This window comes from Pristiophorus japonicus, chromosome 15 (assembly GCF_044704955.1).
Source record: "Pristiophorus japonicus isolate sPriJap1 chromosome 15, sPriJap1.hap1, whole genome shotgun sequence".
NCBI lineage: Eukaryota > Metazoa > Chordata > Chondrichthyes > Pristiophoridae > Pristiophorus > Pristiophorus japonicus.
Genome location: NC_091991.1, coordinates 138,396,000 through 138,414,157, shown reverse-complemented (window position 1 = coordinate 138,414,157; position 18,158 = coordinate 138,396,000). Strand labels below are relative to the sequence as shown.

Below are 18,158 nucleotides of genomic sequence, written 5' to 3'. Positions count from 1 at the left end.
CAGTGACTAGTGGGGTACCACAGGGATCAGTGCTTGGGTCCCAGCTATTCACATAATATTTGGATGAGGGAACCAAATGTAATATTTTCAAGTTTGCTGACGACACAAAACTAGGTTGGATTCTGAGTTGAGGATGCAGCAAAGATGCTGCAAGGTGATTTAGATAGGTTGGGTGAGTGGGCAAACATATGGCAGATGCAGTATAACGTGGATAAATGTGAAGTTATCCACTTTGGTAGGAAAAACATAAGTATTATTTAAATGGTGATGGCTTGGGAAGTGTCGATGTACAGAAGGACCTGGGTGTCCTTGTACACCAGTCATTGAAAGCAAACATGCAGGTGCAGCAAGCAGTTAGGAAGGCAAATGGTATGTTTGCCTTCATTGCAAGAGGATTTGAGTACAGGAGCAAGGATGTCTTACTACACTTGTACGGGGCCTTGGTGAGACCACATCTGGAGTATTGTGTGCAGTTTTGGTTTCCTTACCCAAGAAAGGATATACTTGCCATAGAGGGAGTGCAGCGAAGGTTCACCAGACTGATTCCTGGGATGGCAGGACTATCATATGAGGAGAGATTGGGTCGACTCGGCCTGTATTCACTCGAGTTTAGAAGAATGACAGGGGATCTCATTGAAACATAAAATTCTGACTGGATTGGATAGACTGGATGTGGGGAGGATGTTTCCCTTGGCTGGGATGTCTAGAACAAGGGGTCACAGTCTAAGGATACGGGGTAGGAAATTTAGGACCGAGATGAGGAGAAATTGTTTCACTCATAAGGTGGTGAACCTGTGGAATTGTCTACCACAGAAGGCTGTGGAGGCCAAGTCACTGAATATATTTAAAGAGGGAGATAGATAGATTTCTACGAACAGAAGACATTAAGGGGTATGAGGAAAAAGCGGGAATATGGTGTTGAGATAGAGGATCAGCCATGATCATATTGAATGGCGGTGCAGACTCGAAGGACCGAATGGCCTACTGCTGCTCCTATTTTCTATGAGTCTATGTACCATGCATCACTCATATCCCAAGGATTTGCCAAAGCTGCTGTAATCTGATGGGCAAGGACAAAAGCAATATGAATTTTCTCACCATCAACTTTCCCTTGTGTGCTCCCTCCTGTGAATACCTTTTGGTTTGCCTTGCCAAGGTGAGACTTTCCATCCCTCCATCTTCCCACCAGTGACCCAATGGGAGATTGGCAAATTGCTTTTTGAAAATCACATACCCAAAATCCAATCCACTGTCCTTTATGTTTGCTTGTGGACATTACCCAAAGTTATTTTCTTCACCCACTTTTAATCATCTTCCCAGAGTATGCACCAACTGCAGCTAAGATTGCAGGTGAGCAGACTTCAACCTTGTCTACTCTTGAGCTAGTCAGGAAGTACACAAGAGCAGTCTATTGATGTAGCTGCCTATGCAATTCCATTCTCCTTGTAAGGAACCATCTGGCCTGCACTCTACGTCTCTCAAAGCAACTTGGCCGAGTCATCAAGTCAGCAATACTGTGAGTCACAGGCATGAACATACATCTCACGCAATGTGCCATCATTCTACCATCCATTTTCTTTTTTTCATAATAAATAACTTTAAAGAAGAACAAGATAATACATGGGATGTATTTCAATAGTATGTTTCACTAAGTACAGTGATACATGTACAATATTAGTATCAGACAATAAAAAAAATACATAACTGTAGATGCTGGAAATCTGAAACAAAAACAGAAATTGCCAAGTTGTAATGAAGAGCCCACACCTGAAACATCAACTTGTCCCATTCGCTCCACAAATTCTGCCTGAGCTACTAAGTGTTTCCAGCATCTTCTGTTTTTGTTTCAATATCAAAAGAATTGAGTGCAACGTAATTTCATTCGTGTTATGGTTGTACTTGCAGGTACTGGACACCACTCACCGACAGCATTCCTGGTCAATAAGCTGGATTTGTCATTTGTTTTCTTCTCACATTTCTTTATGCTCATTATCCCAAACTTTCAAAATAGTCTACTCCTGATGCCCACATCCTATCAAATTTGCTCAATTATTTTGGTTATCAAGAACATCGATCTACAGTTGTATCCAACACCAGCAAGAGCCATTGTTTAATTAGAGAGGGGGATGGGAGTCTAATCTATGCCTCCATATAACTTTCTTAATCATGGGTCATAAAATCAATAATTTTATTTCTTCTTGAGATGTGGGGAACACTGGTAAGGCATTATTTATTGCCCACCCCTCCTTACCCAGAAGGTATTCATGTAGTGTGGGACGAGAGTCACATGTAGACCAGCCTGGGTAGGTAGGGGTGATCTGTCTGCTACCGAAGGTCATTTGTGAATCAGTTGTGTTTTTATAACAACCTTGCAGTCATCGTCATTTTTCTCTGTTGCCAGCACACAAATGATAAATGATAAAAATTTCACAATATGCCACTGTGGGATTTGAATTTATAATCTTTGGGTTGCTAGTCCAGTACCATTAACCACTTGGCTACTGTGCTGTGAGCTTTTTTCTGTGTCTTTAAAAAAAAAAAATACCCATTCTCATCTTCAAATCCCTCAGTGGTCTGCCTTAACATCTCACGATTTTCTCCAGGCATATGTTCCTACTCACGTCCTTCACTTCTGACTCCAGATTATTGCTTATTCCCTGCTCCTTCAAAAAAAATCAATTTAGGACTGAGATAAGGAGAAATTTTTTCAACCAGTGGGTTATGAATCTTTGGAATTCTCTACCTCAAAAGGACTGTAGATGCTCCGACATTGAGTATATTCAAGGTTGAGATCGATAGATTTTTGGACTCTGAGGATTGGGCAAGAAAATGGAGTTAAGGTCGAAGATCAGCCATGATCTTATTGAATGATTCATAGAAATTTAGAAAATAGGTGCAGGAGTAGGCCATTCAGCCCTTCAAGCCTACACCACCATTCAATAAGATCATGGCTGATCATTCCCAGTACCCCTTTTCTGCTTTCTCTCCATACCCCTTGATCCCCTTAGCCGGAAGGGCCATATCTAACTCCCTCCTGAATATATCCAATGATATATCAACAACTCTGCGGTAGGGAATTCCATAGGTTAACAACTCAGTGAAGAAGTTTCTCCTCATCTCAGTCCTAAATGGCTTACCCCTTCTCCTTCGACTATGTCCCCTGGTTCTGGACTTCCCCAACATCGGGAACATTCTTCCTGCATCTAACCTGTCCAGTCCCATCAGAATTTTATATGTTTCTATGAGATCCCCGCTCATCCTTCTAAACTCCAGTGAATACAGGCTCAGTCGATCCAGTCGCTCCTCATATGTCAGTCCTGCCATCCCGGGAATCAGTCTGGTGAACCTTCGCTGCACTCCCTCAATAGCAAGAACGTCCTTCCTCAGATTAGGAGACCAAAACTGAACACAATATTCCAGGTGAGGAACACAATATTCCTGCTCCTATTTCTTATAAAACCATGCCCGCTGAACTTCTCTTCCTAAATCACTTCACCTTGCTACCTCCCTGTGTTTTCAAAAGCCTCATGCAAACTAATCTCTTTAATTGTGTCTTACGTCTCTCTTCTCGACACTCGACACCCGCCCCCCACCCTCAACCCACCAAAACATTTCATCCCTCTCCTGCTTAGTATCTATCTCAATGTCTTGGTAAATGCTCAGAGATATTGTTTTATATCGGGAGTGGTATATGCAAGTTGTTGTTTATGAGAGAGAATGAGTTTCCCATACTATTAAGTGCCCCAGTCCACGATTTCAGATATTATTGTAAAATATTATTGTAAGATACGCGTTTCAGAACGTTTCCATTTGAGGGTACAAAGAAAGGTGTAGGTCAAGTGTCCCAATAGTTCTCTTGCAGTGCAAACACTCCAAGCATATCATTGTTTTTTTATTAAAGGTAGGGTGATGTCTAGTAGGTTCGATGCGGTATCATGTGCAGGTTGTTTTACAAATAGTCTCACAAGGGGTCAAAAACCCTAGTACAAGATTTCTTATTGATATTTTAAGGTTAAGCGTTACACGATTGATTCCATGAGGTTGAGTTTCGGCCTGAGTTGCTCCTATTTTTTTGGAGCAACTGGTTTAGAATAGAGTATCTTAGAAATTGCAAATCTCGGCATTTAGTTTGCTCCAGTTCTAGTTAGTTTGGACAGTTTCATTTTGGAACAGATTTTTTTTCCCCAAAAGGGGACGTGTCCAGCCACTTATGCCTGTTTTGCAAGTTTAGGCAGCGAAAACTTACTCCAAATTAACTTAGAATGGAGTAAATGTAGATTTTTGTACGCTCAGAAAAACCTTGCCTACACACTTAGAAAATCAGACATAGGTTACAAATCAGGCGTATGGAACGGGGGTGGGGGGGGGGGAGGGGGGATGTTTACAAACATGAAACACATCACTTTTACAAATGAAGAGCCATCATCAATAATAAATGATAAATAAATCATTAAATCAACCAATAAATCAATCAAAAATGTTTTTAAAAATTATAAATAAAAAATTAAGTTTCTACTCACCGAGAGCCCTCCAATAGCGTGCTGGGACGGGGCCTCCCCCAGTGTGTGTGTGTCTCTCTCCCAGTCAGTGTCAATGTATTTCTGACATCGAGGGGGGAGGGGAAAAGGAGAGAGAGGAGAGGAAGGAGGCCGAACGTGAAGAAGCCGGGCCGAAGACTTCGGGCGGGGCCCGCCTCCAGTAAGATGCCGGGCTGGCCCGCCGAAGAGGGAGCGGACCGGAGCTGAGGGGGGGGCGTGGTGGTGAGAGAGCCAGAGGGAGCGTGAGCTGTACAGAGGGGGGAGCGTGAGCTGTACAGAGGGGGAAGCCAGAGCCACAGCCAGAGCAGGAGCTGGAGGAGGGAGATGCAGTCTGATCTTCGCCTCCCCAGTGAGCCCATTCGGCCAGGGCTAGGGGCGGTGTGCTTTGGGCCCCTTCCGCACAGCCTCAGGCGCCTGGAGCTACTGCACATGCGCGCGCACACTGTAGCGCGCATGTGCAGAGGTCCCGGCACTGTTTTCAGCACAGGGACCTGGCTCCGCCCAGGGAGGCAGTTGAGGCTAGCACATTGAATGTATTCAAATCACAGATAGATAGATAGATTTTTAACCAATAAAGGGAATTAAGGGTTATGGGGAGCGGGCGGGTAAGTGGAGCTGAGTCCACGGCCAGATCAGCCATGATCTTGTTGAGTGGTGGAGCAGGCTCGAGGGGCTAGATGGCCTACTCCTGTTCCTAATTCTTATGTTCTAATGTTCTTATGAACCAACTAGAGAGCTGGCCATTCTAGACTGGGTGATGTGTAATGAGAAAGGACTAATTAGCAATCTTGTGCGAAACCCCTCGGGGAAGAGTGACCATAACATGGTAAAATTCTTTATTAAGATGGAGAGTGACACAGTTAATTCAGAAACTAGGGCCCTGAACTTAAGGAAAGGTAACTTCGATGGTTTGAGGCGTGAATTGGCTAGGATAGACTGGCAAATGATACGTTGATCGTGGATAGGCAATGACAAACATTTAAAGATCACATGGATGAACTTCAGCAATTGTACATCCCTGTCTGGAGTAAAAATAAAATGGGGAAGGTGGCTCAACCGTGGCTAACAAGGGAAATTAAGGATAGTGTTAAATCCAAGGAAGAGGCATATAAATTGACCAGAAAAAGCAATAAACCTGAGGACTGGGAGAAATTTAGAATTCAGCAGGAGGACAAAGGGTTTAATTAAGCTTGTTCTGCGCCACGCCGAGGGCCTGGAGAATACCGAGGTAAGTTTTCGGCGCGGTTTTGAGCGCTGAAATCAGGCGTGGCTCGCGGGGCTGCGCCAAACTTGACCCCTATATTTCTAATATGTATTTTTAGGTCACTTACAGCTGGGAGGATGTGTGGCTGCTGGCTACTGACTCATCCAAGACCAAGAACTGCTGAGAACTGAAGCTAACATCACTCTCCGAGACAGACAACTCTATGCCAAATTCCGAAAGGTCAACGTCACAAAACTCTTCTTCACTGGTAGTATCCTCCTGAAACTTAAGTCCAAAAGTCACAGAAAATATTATACCAGGACTTCCTGCTGCAGTGATAAACTTCATGATGTTCTATTTTCTAAAATTTTTGTTGTGCTCATACCTCCAGCAGACTGTCTCTCATTGAGTTGTATTCTACTCTAGACAGTTCTGAAATATGAACATAATAATTAATTTAAGTCGGTCAACATTCTTAAGTGGAACATATTCTGGTCCAAGTACATTTAAAACAAAATTAAAACACAATGATGGCCGAGTGTGTTAAGCCCAGTTTCAATTCACAATCTATGCTGAGTGCAGTAGAAACAGTATAATTGGCTCAACACCCATGGGTTAGGGAAGGGAAAAAAATCAACTAGAGTGCCCACTCCAAATTGCTATCCACTGGATTATGCTGGAAATCACATAGGTGCATGATAAGGCTTGGTGATGCCATCTATTACTGAACAGCCTGCAACACTCACCGTCTAATCTCACAAAGAATGGCCACCTTACTGAGGTATCCTACGGAACCACACCTCAGCAAGAATCAGTGCTTTGAAGAGAAAAAAGGGTTGAATATTGCAAATAAAAAGGCTTTAAAAATTATGGCCAGGATTTTGCGGCCAACGGCAAAGGGATGTGCTCACCGCTGACCTGCGAAAAACCTGTCCACAAAGATTTACCGGGCTCTAAAACGTCAATATCCTCGATTCCGATTACTTTAAATCTGGTGCCATCCAGAGAATCTGTGGCATCCAGCAACAGTGAAATCATCAGGTAGTCCGATCAGCCAAACAGAGTGAAGAATTCTCACAGAAAGCATAGCAGAAATAAAAAGCATGGATTATAATACACATTTTAATCATTGTGCAGAAAGCAATATAAACATTCGGACATACACATGGAATTATGGAAGCAGCTGAAATATCAAACAAACTTAAAATTATTATTTAAAAAATCATGGATGTTTTAAATGTTCTTCTGAGGGAATGAGACTCCACACATGTAAAATTACTTTTTCAGGGCCAAAGAAGTTGTTCAGCAGTAATTATCACTTAGTACGCCATTAAAAACTCAATTATACCTCATTAAACAAGGCTTAACATTTTTAATGGTTTCTACTGCGAGAATATTGCGTAAAAAACTGAAGTTTGCGTCATCTCACTGATTCTGTGTTGATTGTAACTGCAAAGACTGCAACAGTGCGCGCTGTGGAGGTCACAACACAGAAAATCAAACAGTGTTTCATGATCTTAGCTTCTACTTATCCCTATAACCTTTTATCCCATTCTCAAGCAAAGATTGTGCAACTGTGCCACATTTATAATGGCATTTATGATCATTCCAATAGCTGTCAGACACTTTCTCAAATACCAAAACACAGTAGTGACATATTACTTGAAAAATTGTCTGTTTTCAATTCAAAAATAATTGCATCAACATTTCATATCATGCACTGAACAGCTAGTTTATATCTCAAGAGTACAGCATTTAATATAAAGGAATACATTTAGCTTCAAATCACACTACTGCACTGTAGTGGATTGAGATAAAAGTAGCTTATGGCATTGGGAGGCTAGATATTTGGACTGTAGTGAAGAGAAATCCCAAAGTGTCAATATTAATCATGATGTTTAGATGATTATTCATTAATGAATTAAAAAAAAAAATCTATGTTCCGTAGACTGTCACCCCCAAATTGGAGCTGCAACAAGGCTGATAGCAATACTGTTATTGAGCAACCTCTGCTAAGAATAGAAAAGGATATGAAGATCAAGGATACAGATATCGATGATGCATTAGATATAATTTCTCACATTTTAAAAATCTGCAGTATTGACATTGCAGAAAACAACATGAAAATTGAAGAAAAATTTTGTACAAGCCTTATCGCAGTCACTCACCTGTTTGTTCATTTCCCATAATGCCATCCTGTGCCTCTACAAGAAGTGGCTTAGTCCTCGTATAAAGTGCAAGACAATTGCAGCTGCCACCCAAGCACTAGAGAAACAAGAAATAGAATACCATGGCATCAATCAATATGAAAGTGTTTGCTATACATAAATTACTTTGACTACATATACAAATGGAATACTAATTTTTCAATGAGTAACTGAAATTTTGATCAGGCATATGTCTGACATGTGCAGAAACCCAACACCATGCTCAAGAGTCTTTAAAACCATTATACTGAGAAATACATGCAGGTGAGTATCTGTTTGCCAGTTATGGAATGCACACTTTCTGCTCCTAGGGATATATCCCACTTACCTAAATTCAGAGAGTTTAAGCAGTTTGGCAACAGCCAAACCTTAGGAATCTCCAAGTACATGCAAGGGTACTGGCTTCAGTTTAACCAGCTGAAAGTGCGCCACTTGATTGCAAAGAGCATTTATAACCTCCCACTTGACATCCAGCTAGGACCTACCAATTAGGGCACTGGCTTGTAGGGGTATCTGGAGCCAAAGAAAAAGAATCATAACCACCAGTGATGGGTTTACAGCTCCAAGTGTCAATAATCACTTAGACTGACTGGCCAATCATAAACAGCCCCCTGCAGTAATGATGACCTAGGGTAACAATTTACTGAGTGTTGCCTCGATTCCAATCTTCCATTGCGAGGTTTGTCATCTTGGAACCACCTCGACTCCAAAAAGACCCGACATAGCTCCCCAAAAAAGGAAAGTCACCAGTTAGTCATTAGACAGCGGACAATTCTGAGCCCTTCCTGTATAATTAGCATACTAGGAGCTCAACGTTTACCATTGTAAATTGCTATCCCAACTTTTCTCATTTTGCAATGTCACTATGTAGTTGTAGACGCAGGCCACTATGTAGCACTGTGGTGTGAGTTTCTGAAGTCTCTCTCCCGATTTCATCACCATCTTGTATCCACTAAGAACTTAAATAGCAACAGGAGTAGGCCATTTGGCACATCAAGCCTGCTCCGCCATTCAAGATCATGGCTGATCTGATCTTTGCCTCAACTCCACTTCTCTGCCCACTCCCCATAACCCTTGACTCCCTTATTAAAAAATATGCCTATCTCCACCTTAAAAATATATTCAATGACCCAGCCTCCACAGCTCTCTGGAGTAGAGAATTCCAAAGGTTCACGACCCTCTGGGAAAATAAATTCCTCATTTCCGTTTTAAATGGGCGACCCCTCATTCTGAAACTATGCCCCTTAGTTCTCGATTCCTCCACGAAAGGAAACATCCTCTCTGCATCCACCCTGTTTCAATAAGATCACCTCTCATTCTTCTAAACTCCAATGAGTGTAAGCCTAACCTTTCTTCATAAGACAACCCCTTCATCTCAGGAATCAACCTCGTGAATCTTCTCTGAACTTCCTCCAATGCAAGTATATCTCTCCTTGAGGCGCCAAAACTGTACGCAGTACTCCAGGTGTGGTCTCACCAATGCCCTGGTACAGTTGTAGCAGGACTTCCCTACTTTTATACTCCATCCCGCTTGCAATCTAACATTTCATTTGCCTTCCTAATTATTTGCTGTACCTGCATGCTAACTTCTTGTGTTTCATGTACAAGGACCCCCAGATCCCTCTGTAGCTCAGTATTTTGTATTCTCTCCCCATTTAAATAATAATTTGCTTTTTTATTTTTCCTACCAAAGAGGATCTCACATTTTCTCATTATATTCCATCTGCCAAATTTTTGCCCACTCACTTAGCCGATCTATATCCTTTTGCAGATTCTTGGGCCTCCTCACAACTTGCTTTCTCATCTATCTTTGTTTCATCAGCAAATTTGGCTACATTACACTTGGTCCCTTCATCCAAGTCATTAATGTAGATTGCAAATAGTTGATGTCCCAGTACCGATCTCTGTGGCACCCTACTAGTTACAGTTTGCCAACCTGAAAATGTCCCATTTATCCTGACTCTGTTTTCTGTTAGTTAGCCAATCCCCTATCTTTTTTATTAACCCCCAACTCCGAGCTCTTATCTTGTGCAGTAACCTTCATGTGGCACCTTATCGAATGCCTTCTGGAAATCCAAATACACATCATCTACTGGTTCCCCTTTATCCACCCAGCTCATTACATCCTCAAAGAACTCGAGCAAATTTGTCATACATGATTTCCCTTTCATAAAACCATGCTGACTCTGCTTGACGTAAATAAAACGTAAATTCATCAGACTGTCGACAATGCCACAGGTAGTTTCCCAGTACACATTTAGAAAAGACCCATACAAAAAGTAATTGGTACGAAAATCATCTGACTGCAGATATTTGAAATCTCTATTTATCCAGCAATTAAAACAGATGAAATTCCTAAATACTATCACAGACTTTTTCCATTAGATATGACAGCGTGGTAGATCAATGCAATAGCAGTTGAAATGCATTATCTCATGGGAGGAAATGATGGGCTCCTATCTCAGCCATGTCATCATGGAGAGGTGCAAAACACGGGCCAGGTGCTCCCTTAACAGGGCTGGATTGAAACTTGAAAGGTCAACCCCAATACTATTTTTACATGCATCCGAACAGGGAATGACAAAGTAACGCTGGCAGAAGTTTGAGAACAGGTCAAAAACAGACTTATTCAGTGCTGGGAGACTACAGAGCAGAAAAAGACAGAAGAAAATGTCTCCTCTTTTTATAAGCACGAGGGTCAATAATGCAAGACACAGATCCTGGTTACTATTGCCCTTGACTTAGAGCCCATTTTCATTGGAGCTAATATCGAACAGAAAAAGAAAAAAACTTTAAGAAATTATTTGGAGAGAAATGTCCTGGAAGGTTTGTATTAAAAGAATAGGCCATCAGTCAGATCATGGCTGGTCTGCACCTCAACTCTATTTACCCACATTTAATACCTTTACCCAATAGAAACCTGTCGATTTGAGTCTTGAAAATTTCAACTGACCCAGCATGCACAGCCTTTTGAGACACCACCACATTTCCTCTATCCTCTGTGAAAAAACACTTCCGGAGTTCACTCCTGAATGGCTTGGCTCTAATTTTAAGATTGTGTCCCCTTGTTCTGGATTTCCCAACCAAAGAAAATAGCTTCTCTCTATCTTATCTATCGCATCCTTTAATCATTTTAAACACTTAAATTAGATCATCCCTCAGCCTTCTAAACTCCGGGGAATATAAGTTTATGCAATCTGTACTCAGAATTTAACCCTTTTTTTAAAAACTGGTGGATCTGCACTGTACCGCCTCCAAGGCCAATATATCCTTCCTGAGGTGTGGTGCCCAAAACCGAACGCAGTATTCCAAATGGGGTCTGACTAAGGTTCTGTACAACTGAAGCACAGCTTCCTCCCCTTTGTATTCTAAGCCCATTGTCTTAAAGGCAAAACATTCCATTAGCCTTTTTGATTACTTTTGGTACTGGTGCACTAGCTTTCATGTGTACCTTGATACCAAAAATCCCATTTCTCTTCCACAGTTCCTAGCCGATTAAGAAAATATTTTGATCTGTCATTCTTGGATCCAAAGTGGATAACCTCACATTTTGTCACATTGAATTCCATCTGCCAGTTTCCCCTACTCACTTAATCTATGTCCCTTTGTAACTATCGTACTCCTGGCTGGCCTCCCACATTTTACCCGACGTAAACTAGGTGTGATCCAAAACTTGGTTGCCCATGTTCTAACTCGCACCAAGTCCCGCTCACCCATCACCTCTGTGCTCCCTGACCTACACTGGCTTCCGGTTAAGCAACGCCTCGAGTTCAAAATTCTCTTCCTTATTTTCAAATCCCTCCATGGTCTTGCCCCTCTCTATCTCTGTAATCTCCTTCAGCCCCAGTTTATTCTTCTTCATAGAAGCACTGGATTCAGAGGTGCATGGAGGACAAGCAAGACTGTCCTTGCTACCATAGTAACTTTCCAGCATTTTAAAGATTCATTCTAAGTTATGTTGAAGAGTCTATAAAAAGTAATTTCCAACGATACTTTGGAAAGTTATTGAAGCTGTGGAAAGTAATACTTGCATCAATCACAGGCACTCATTGACCAGAAAAAACCCACCATTCAGATACGCAGGTCCTGAATCCAGTTGCTTGCATTGACCAATAGCAAGCTGACTGGAGAATACTCCAGTTCTGACAAAGAGTCACATACCCGAAACGTTAACTCTGTTTCCCTCCACTGATGCTGCTTGACATGCTGAGATTACTAGCATTTTCTGTTTTTATTTCAAATTCTAGCATCCGCTGTAGTTTGCTTCTGTACAACTGGAGAAAAGTTGGTCAAAGCAATAACACTAGCAGATTCAGATCCTGCCCAAAGTCCGTAATTTGTAAATAACAAAACTTTTCTCCAAAAATAACTGCATAAAAAGTGGAAAACATTTACAACAAAATTCACTAAAACTTTGTAAAAGGATTACAAACCAATTAGTCATGACTGAACCATGAAGAAATAAAACTGGATAGTGCTGAAGAATTGTTTCCCCGGTGTTTCTCCACAGAATGTAACTGTCATCAGTAACAGGAAGAAAGAAATTAAGGTCCCAAAATCTGGCTTTATATGCTGTGGGGATATTCACATGCTTGAATAGCTGCTGAGACACCCCAATTTATTTCCTTTTTTGGACGACGGCCTGCTCATTTTGGGAGTAGAAAACAAACAAATGATAAAGAATAAAAGTTTTCCAAACTTGTATTGGCAGGCTGAGTTGTAGGGTGCCTTTGGTGGAGAAAAGACCTCAACAGAGAAAGTATACAAATGCTATTTTGTTATATGTTTATTTTTAATATTTCCAAAGTTGCTGGTATTTATGTCTCAGTTAATCAAAATTCAGGATAGCTTCTTACGTGTTAAATATCAAACTACCATTTGTGCAACATCTTTGTATAACAGGTCTAAATGTATTGCACATGCACAAAGGATCAGTAATACCCTGAAAGTTAATTATTTAGTGTTATAACTGAAAGTATAAGTGATATATCTACACACAGAATAAAGACTGGTAAAGTGACAATTATGGGTTATCTTTCCTCCTTTAAATTCCCTATTCCCATTTTTTTTTTTTTTTAAACTGACTGCTTGGTGGTCTCAGAGTCACAAGTTTTACTTCCTGCTTGAAAAACAGTCTGCCTTTGCCCTGCACCTCCTAAAAACGCCCAGCTGAGGAAAGGAATTCACCATATGGGGTTTTATAGGTGATAAATCCACATTTTGTCACTCCACAGCGAGCTTGTTGGTGCACCAAAGAATATGTAATCTAATTTATGTAAAAGATCTTTGTAACTCACTCACGGTGCTTGTAAAGAACAATCACTATCACAATCTCATATTTAGTTATAAACATACAAAGTGCCAGAGAAAAGTGATACATCAAGTGACTTGTTCCTTTCAAATCCAAACATTTCATCAAGCTTTTTCAACATTAATATCTTACCTCGGCTAGATTTAAATACTCTTTATCCAAATCTTTTTCTCTTGCTTCCACCTGCTTTTTGGAATGCTTTGTATTTTGAGAATGTGCTGTGTGTTCAGCCTCCTCCTGCCCTGACGTTGCTTGTTCCAGATGCACTTCCTTTCTCTCAATTTTTTCGGGCAGGCCATTTTTAATGTAATTATTCTCTCGGTCCTCAACTACTGATCCATACAATTCTGGTTTCTCTTCCTGGCATTTAGATTCCATTTGCAGGGACTGTTGCTGAATTTCTTCTTTGTGCATTTCACTTTCTTGTTCTTCTTCACTAGCTATTTCAGCCTCCGCTTCCACAGCCTATAGAATAAAGTATGTGCTAAATGCAGTAAATTAAAAAAGGGACTGAAATCCACAGTAATAATTTATTTTACTTTCATTAATACCTGAAAAGGGAATATTTTGTAAGTGAATAGAAAATGAAAATCCCAAATAATTTCTATATTGAAACCATTATATTCCCTTCTGATCTCTGAATAACTTAATCTGGAAGTTCCTCTTGGATCAATTTTCATGGTTGAATATTTGTACACCATAATACAAAGGAAGATCAATGGAAACTTTCACAACTCATGCATCTAGTGTCAACAGTTAGCTTTCCCAGATCAGGAATACTAGTCAGCTGCAGAGTAAGGCTCCCTCTTCTCAAACTGATGTCTTACCACACCTTACTCCCTCCCACATCACTGACATTTCTGACACCAACTGCTCCCGTGGCTTCTGAATGACTGTCAATTTACTGCCAAATTATAAACAGTTTTGTGCTGTGGAATGCAACCACCAGGAGCTGGGTCAAGATTGCCCAAATTAGTTTCAATTGGCAGACTTTGAGCTTGGGATCCAGAGGTGAAAGGATGGTTTGTCCTATATTTAAATTACAGCTCAGATTATACTGCCACTTGCTATGTAATATGTTGCATGATTTATTTCTAGCAAACTAGTTAAACAGGTTTATATTTTGGAAAGTATTCAAGAAATTATGCAACAGAAAATCCTTCATATTTAACTAAATTTGTGACAAGGATAGGTTAACTACTTTTGGACAGTTCACCTCCTCGAATACCTCTTTGTTGATTATTTTTTAAAAAAGTGTTATTTTCTATATGCAATTGAAATGTTTACCATTAAAGGAAAAGCAAGTTTCTTCCCAAATAAATATTACATATTCACAAGAAACTTTCTCTTTCTCACATTGTTTATAACTATACTATTGGACTACTCAGTTCTTCCACCCAGAAGGACAACTTGACATAAATCAAATCTTTGAAAGGACATTGCACTTAGTTAAAATCATGGAAGCTCTGGCTCTGACAGCATCTATTAAGTACAGGAGGTATGATTTGGTATATACAATTGGGTAGGATTTGATAATTAAAGGATAACATTATCCAGAGAATGAGGAAGAATCTACCAAAATTGATAATCGACCTTGCTTTTCATTTGTTTTCTAACAAGATGAGAAGTTGAATACATATTATGCAGTTTTCTACCTCGAGTTCAATTTGAAAATTACAGATCTTGACAATGTTTAATAAACTTGAGGCTAGCCTGTTAACAGTTTTACAAATATATTTAAGAGGAATCTTTTTGAAAGAGGTCTTATAAAGCAGGTACCATCGCAGTAAAGGATGCATGATATTTTCTAATTCACTCCTTGCTAGACTATGAATACACTTAAAAAGCTTGAAAGCTAACCTTTGATAACAGGCTTTTGTTATTAGGTCAAAAAATAGTCATAACAGTCTTGACCATCGAGTGTCCTTGGTGTAGTCCACATGGTCTGGTTAATTATTTAACCATTCACTTAATAGAATCTCTGTTCCATCTTCCATGAGAATAGGTAATCAGACTAGTTCAAGGGATGTCAGGAAGCATGCGCATCAGTTCTTAGGTCATTTAATATTTCTTCCAGTTCACTATATAATTCAGTTGTGGAAGGTCAGCTTTGTTGAATCCCATGTAGGAACTCAACTGAGTCAAATTCTTAAAGACAATCTCTGCTGATGTTACTCTATAGAAAAGTATATTTAATTTAAAACATTTTCTTCAAACTTGGAACTGATGGCTAAGACTGACCCAGTAAATTTGTGCAAACCATTACATTGAGATCTCCTCAAGAGTGTATCTTCCTGCCCCATAAATCCTAGGAATTTCTTTTATGGGTTGGGGGCAGGGGGGCAGGTGTGAAAGAGATAGAAACCTGCCTAGTATGAGCAACTTCCCATCGTTAGCCTGTATTTGGAACAGATATATTTTTTTGGAGGAGCGAATATGTACTCCAGAGTAGAATAAATAACTATAAAGCTTATCCACTTTGGGTGGAGCAATGGTCATTTGTCTGGGGCTTCTTTTGGCACCTAAGTTGTGCATTGAATGCATCAGGAATTAAGAACCTAACAAAAGGCCAATATTAAGAGGCTTGATAGAGTCTGTTTCAAGCAGGATCCTGGGAAATGAATTGTAAGAGAAGTGATCTTGTTATACCATATTTCATCATTTACTTTAATTTAAAGTGACATTGCTGATAATTCCTTTGTTGTTAAAATGAGAAGTTGAATTCTTTCATGGAGTCACAAGGCAATTGCTCTTTTAGAATAGATACTGCAACATATAAAGTGGTATTGCACAGATTAATATTAATGGGGTGGGTATAATAAAACCATCTAATGCCTTAGTGATCTTGGTATTGAATTGGTCAAAAAGAGTGGTCAAGTTGTAATAACAAAGGACAAAAAATATCCAATTCCTCAACCATCTCATCCAATCTCTTAACGGAGGTGACAAATCAGAAGGATCGACCTAAATACTCATCAGCGGGGAAGTCAAAATCAGCTTCATCAAGCAGTATGACTTTTTGCTTTTTTCAAATATGCTCAGAGACAGGAAGGGGGAAACCATGGGTATCAAGAACATTGGTGATCCAGCTGGGAGACATGTAGTTTGATAACAAGCCACAAATTCCATAACAGCATTTATCAGCTACAAAATCTGTCTGCAATGTTTGAAAGGAAAGGAAACTGTGCAAAAGATTCCTACATGCAAGTTCATTGGCAGCAATAGAAGAAACACTCTGTGCCATCGTCATGGCATGGAAGAAATCAGTAGAAAAGTAAATTGCTTTCAAGTTAAACGGCTATCACGACAAAAATAGTGCTCCTTTCACCAATGAACTTTATATGAAGCCGAAGGAACAGCAATATGAAAGATCTCAGAAATTAACTTACCCACTAATAGGAATGCAAGTCTACAAGGTCCCCAGTAAGACGTAGATGACCGTTCAAGAATTTAAGATCTTCCAATGATTCTACCTGGCTTGCTATCAAGATTAGTCATCTAATCACCAGTGCTTAAGATAGATAAATCTGAATTTTGTGGCATTACCCAAGATCTTTCCCTCCAATACTGGACACCAATTGTGTCCAAAGAATCTTTTTATTGAACTTCAAATTATTTAGCACTTTGCACCCAATGATGCTATGAGCAGTGCTAGTAAGCAATGGTATGGAAAGTTGGTGCCCATCTAAATCACACTGTAACATACACTTCTGGTTGCTATAAAGTTGAACGAGAGGGAGAGATTGCATTTATAGCTTTAAGCATTTTACAGTTAAGTACTGTTGAAGTGTAGTCACTGTTGAAATGTGGCAGCCAATTTGTGCAAAGCAAGCTCCCAAAAACAGCAATGTGATAATGACCAGATAATCTGTAAGTGATGTTGGTTAAGAGATAAATATTGGACAGGACACTGGGAAGAACTTTCTGCTCTTCTTTGAAATAGTGCCATGGGATCTATTAGGTCTATAGAGGGTAGACGGGGAGTCGGTTTAACATCTCAAGAGTGTCAGCCTGAATTGTGTGCTCAATTCTCTGGAGTGGGACTTGAACCCACAACCTTCTGAGTCAAGTGTGCTGCCAACTGAGCCATGGCTGGCACTAGCATTCAGTCAGCACAAACTTTTCCATTGGATATTGGGAGAAAGAGAGAATAAGTGTTATTCAAGGGAAGTCAAGCCTCAGGGTGTAACCTGTGCAACACCATCCGTGAAAAGCAATGTGGGGGAAGGGTATAGTAGGGAATTCAGAATGTGCAGCATTTATTTATGTTATATATTATGTTAAACCGCCCGTTGTTGCAACATCTGACAATAGCGACATTATATGTATTGTAGTTACTGTATTACGCTTAAAAATGTAATATACATAATTCAAGATTTCAGATAAAATTGCAGGACACTGATATGAAGACATCCATTATATTTACCTTCCAATTCCTGCACTCATACATTGGAGGAAAAAACCAAAAAAAAACTTTGTATTTGCAAAATGTTTCCACCTTTACTTTTATTTGGATTTTCTTCTACTGGTATCTGTTCGATATAAAAGGTGAAACCTGTTACTTGGAAAGGGAAGCCAGTGATGGAGTACTGACCATTTCTGTGTGCATGTTGGATTCTGCATTGCCTATTAACTTAATTTGCCTTAAAATTGATCCAAGTCTCAAGACAGGGCTGAGGTATGTTCAGACCAGTTCAAAGTTTCATATGTTCATACATATATAAAACTGGTATCAAATTTATACAAGTTTAAAAAGAATCCAATGCAACAGCAAGTGCATTTTAATACACTGAATGATTAAGAAATTAGATAAAAATAATTGTGAACATGAGTGATGGGCTTATATATTATCATGGGTAAACACATACATAGAATGCAGTGAAAACAACATGGTTGGG

The 18,158-nt window shown here is 39.9% G+C and overlaps 1 protein-coding gene across 2 annotated transcripts in view; it reads right to left on the bottom strand.

Annotated features, from left to right (window-relative positions):
• Nucleotides 1–18,158, bottom strand: part of LOC139281067 (bromodomain-containing protein 8-like) — a 124,843-nt gene that overhangs the window by 34,114 nt on the left and 72,571 nt on the right. For both annotated transcript variants that reach the window (XM_070900974.1, XM_070900975.1), the window contains exons 22-25: nt 13,393–13,725; nt 7,911–8,007; nt 6,128–6,174; nt 5,870–6,027 (exon numbers count right to left, since the gene is read on the bottom strand). In XM_070900974.1, the coding sequence (XP_070757075.1) occupies nt 5,870–6,027; nt 6,128–6,174; nt 7,911–8,007; nt 13,393–13,725 (635 nt within the window). The remainder of the gene's footprint in view (nt 1–5,869; nt 6,028–6,127; nt 6,175–7,910; nt 8,008–13,392; nt 13,726–18,158) is intronic.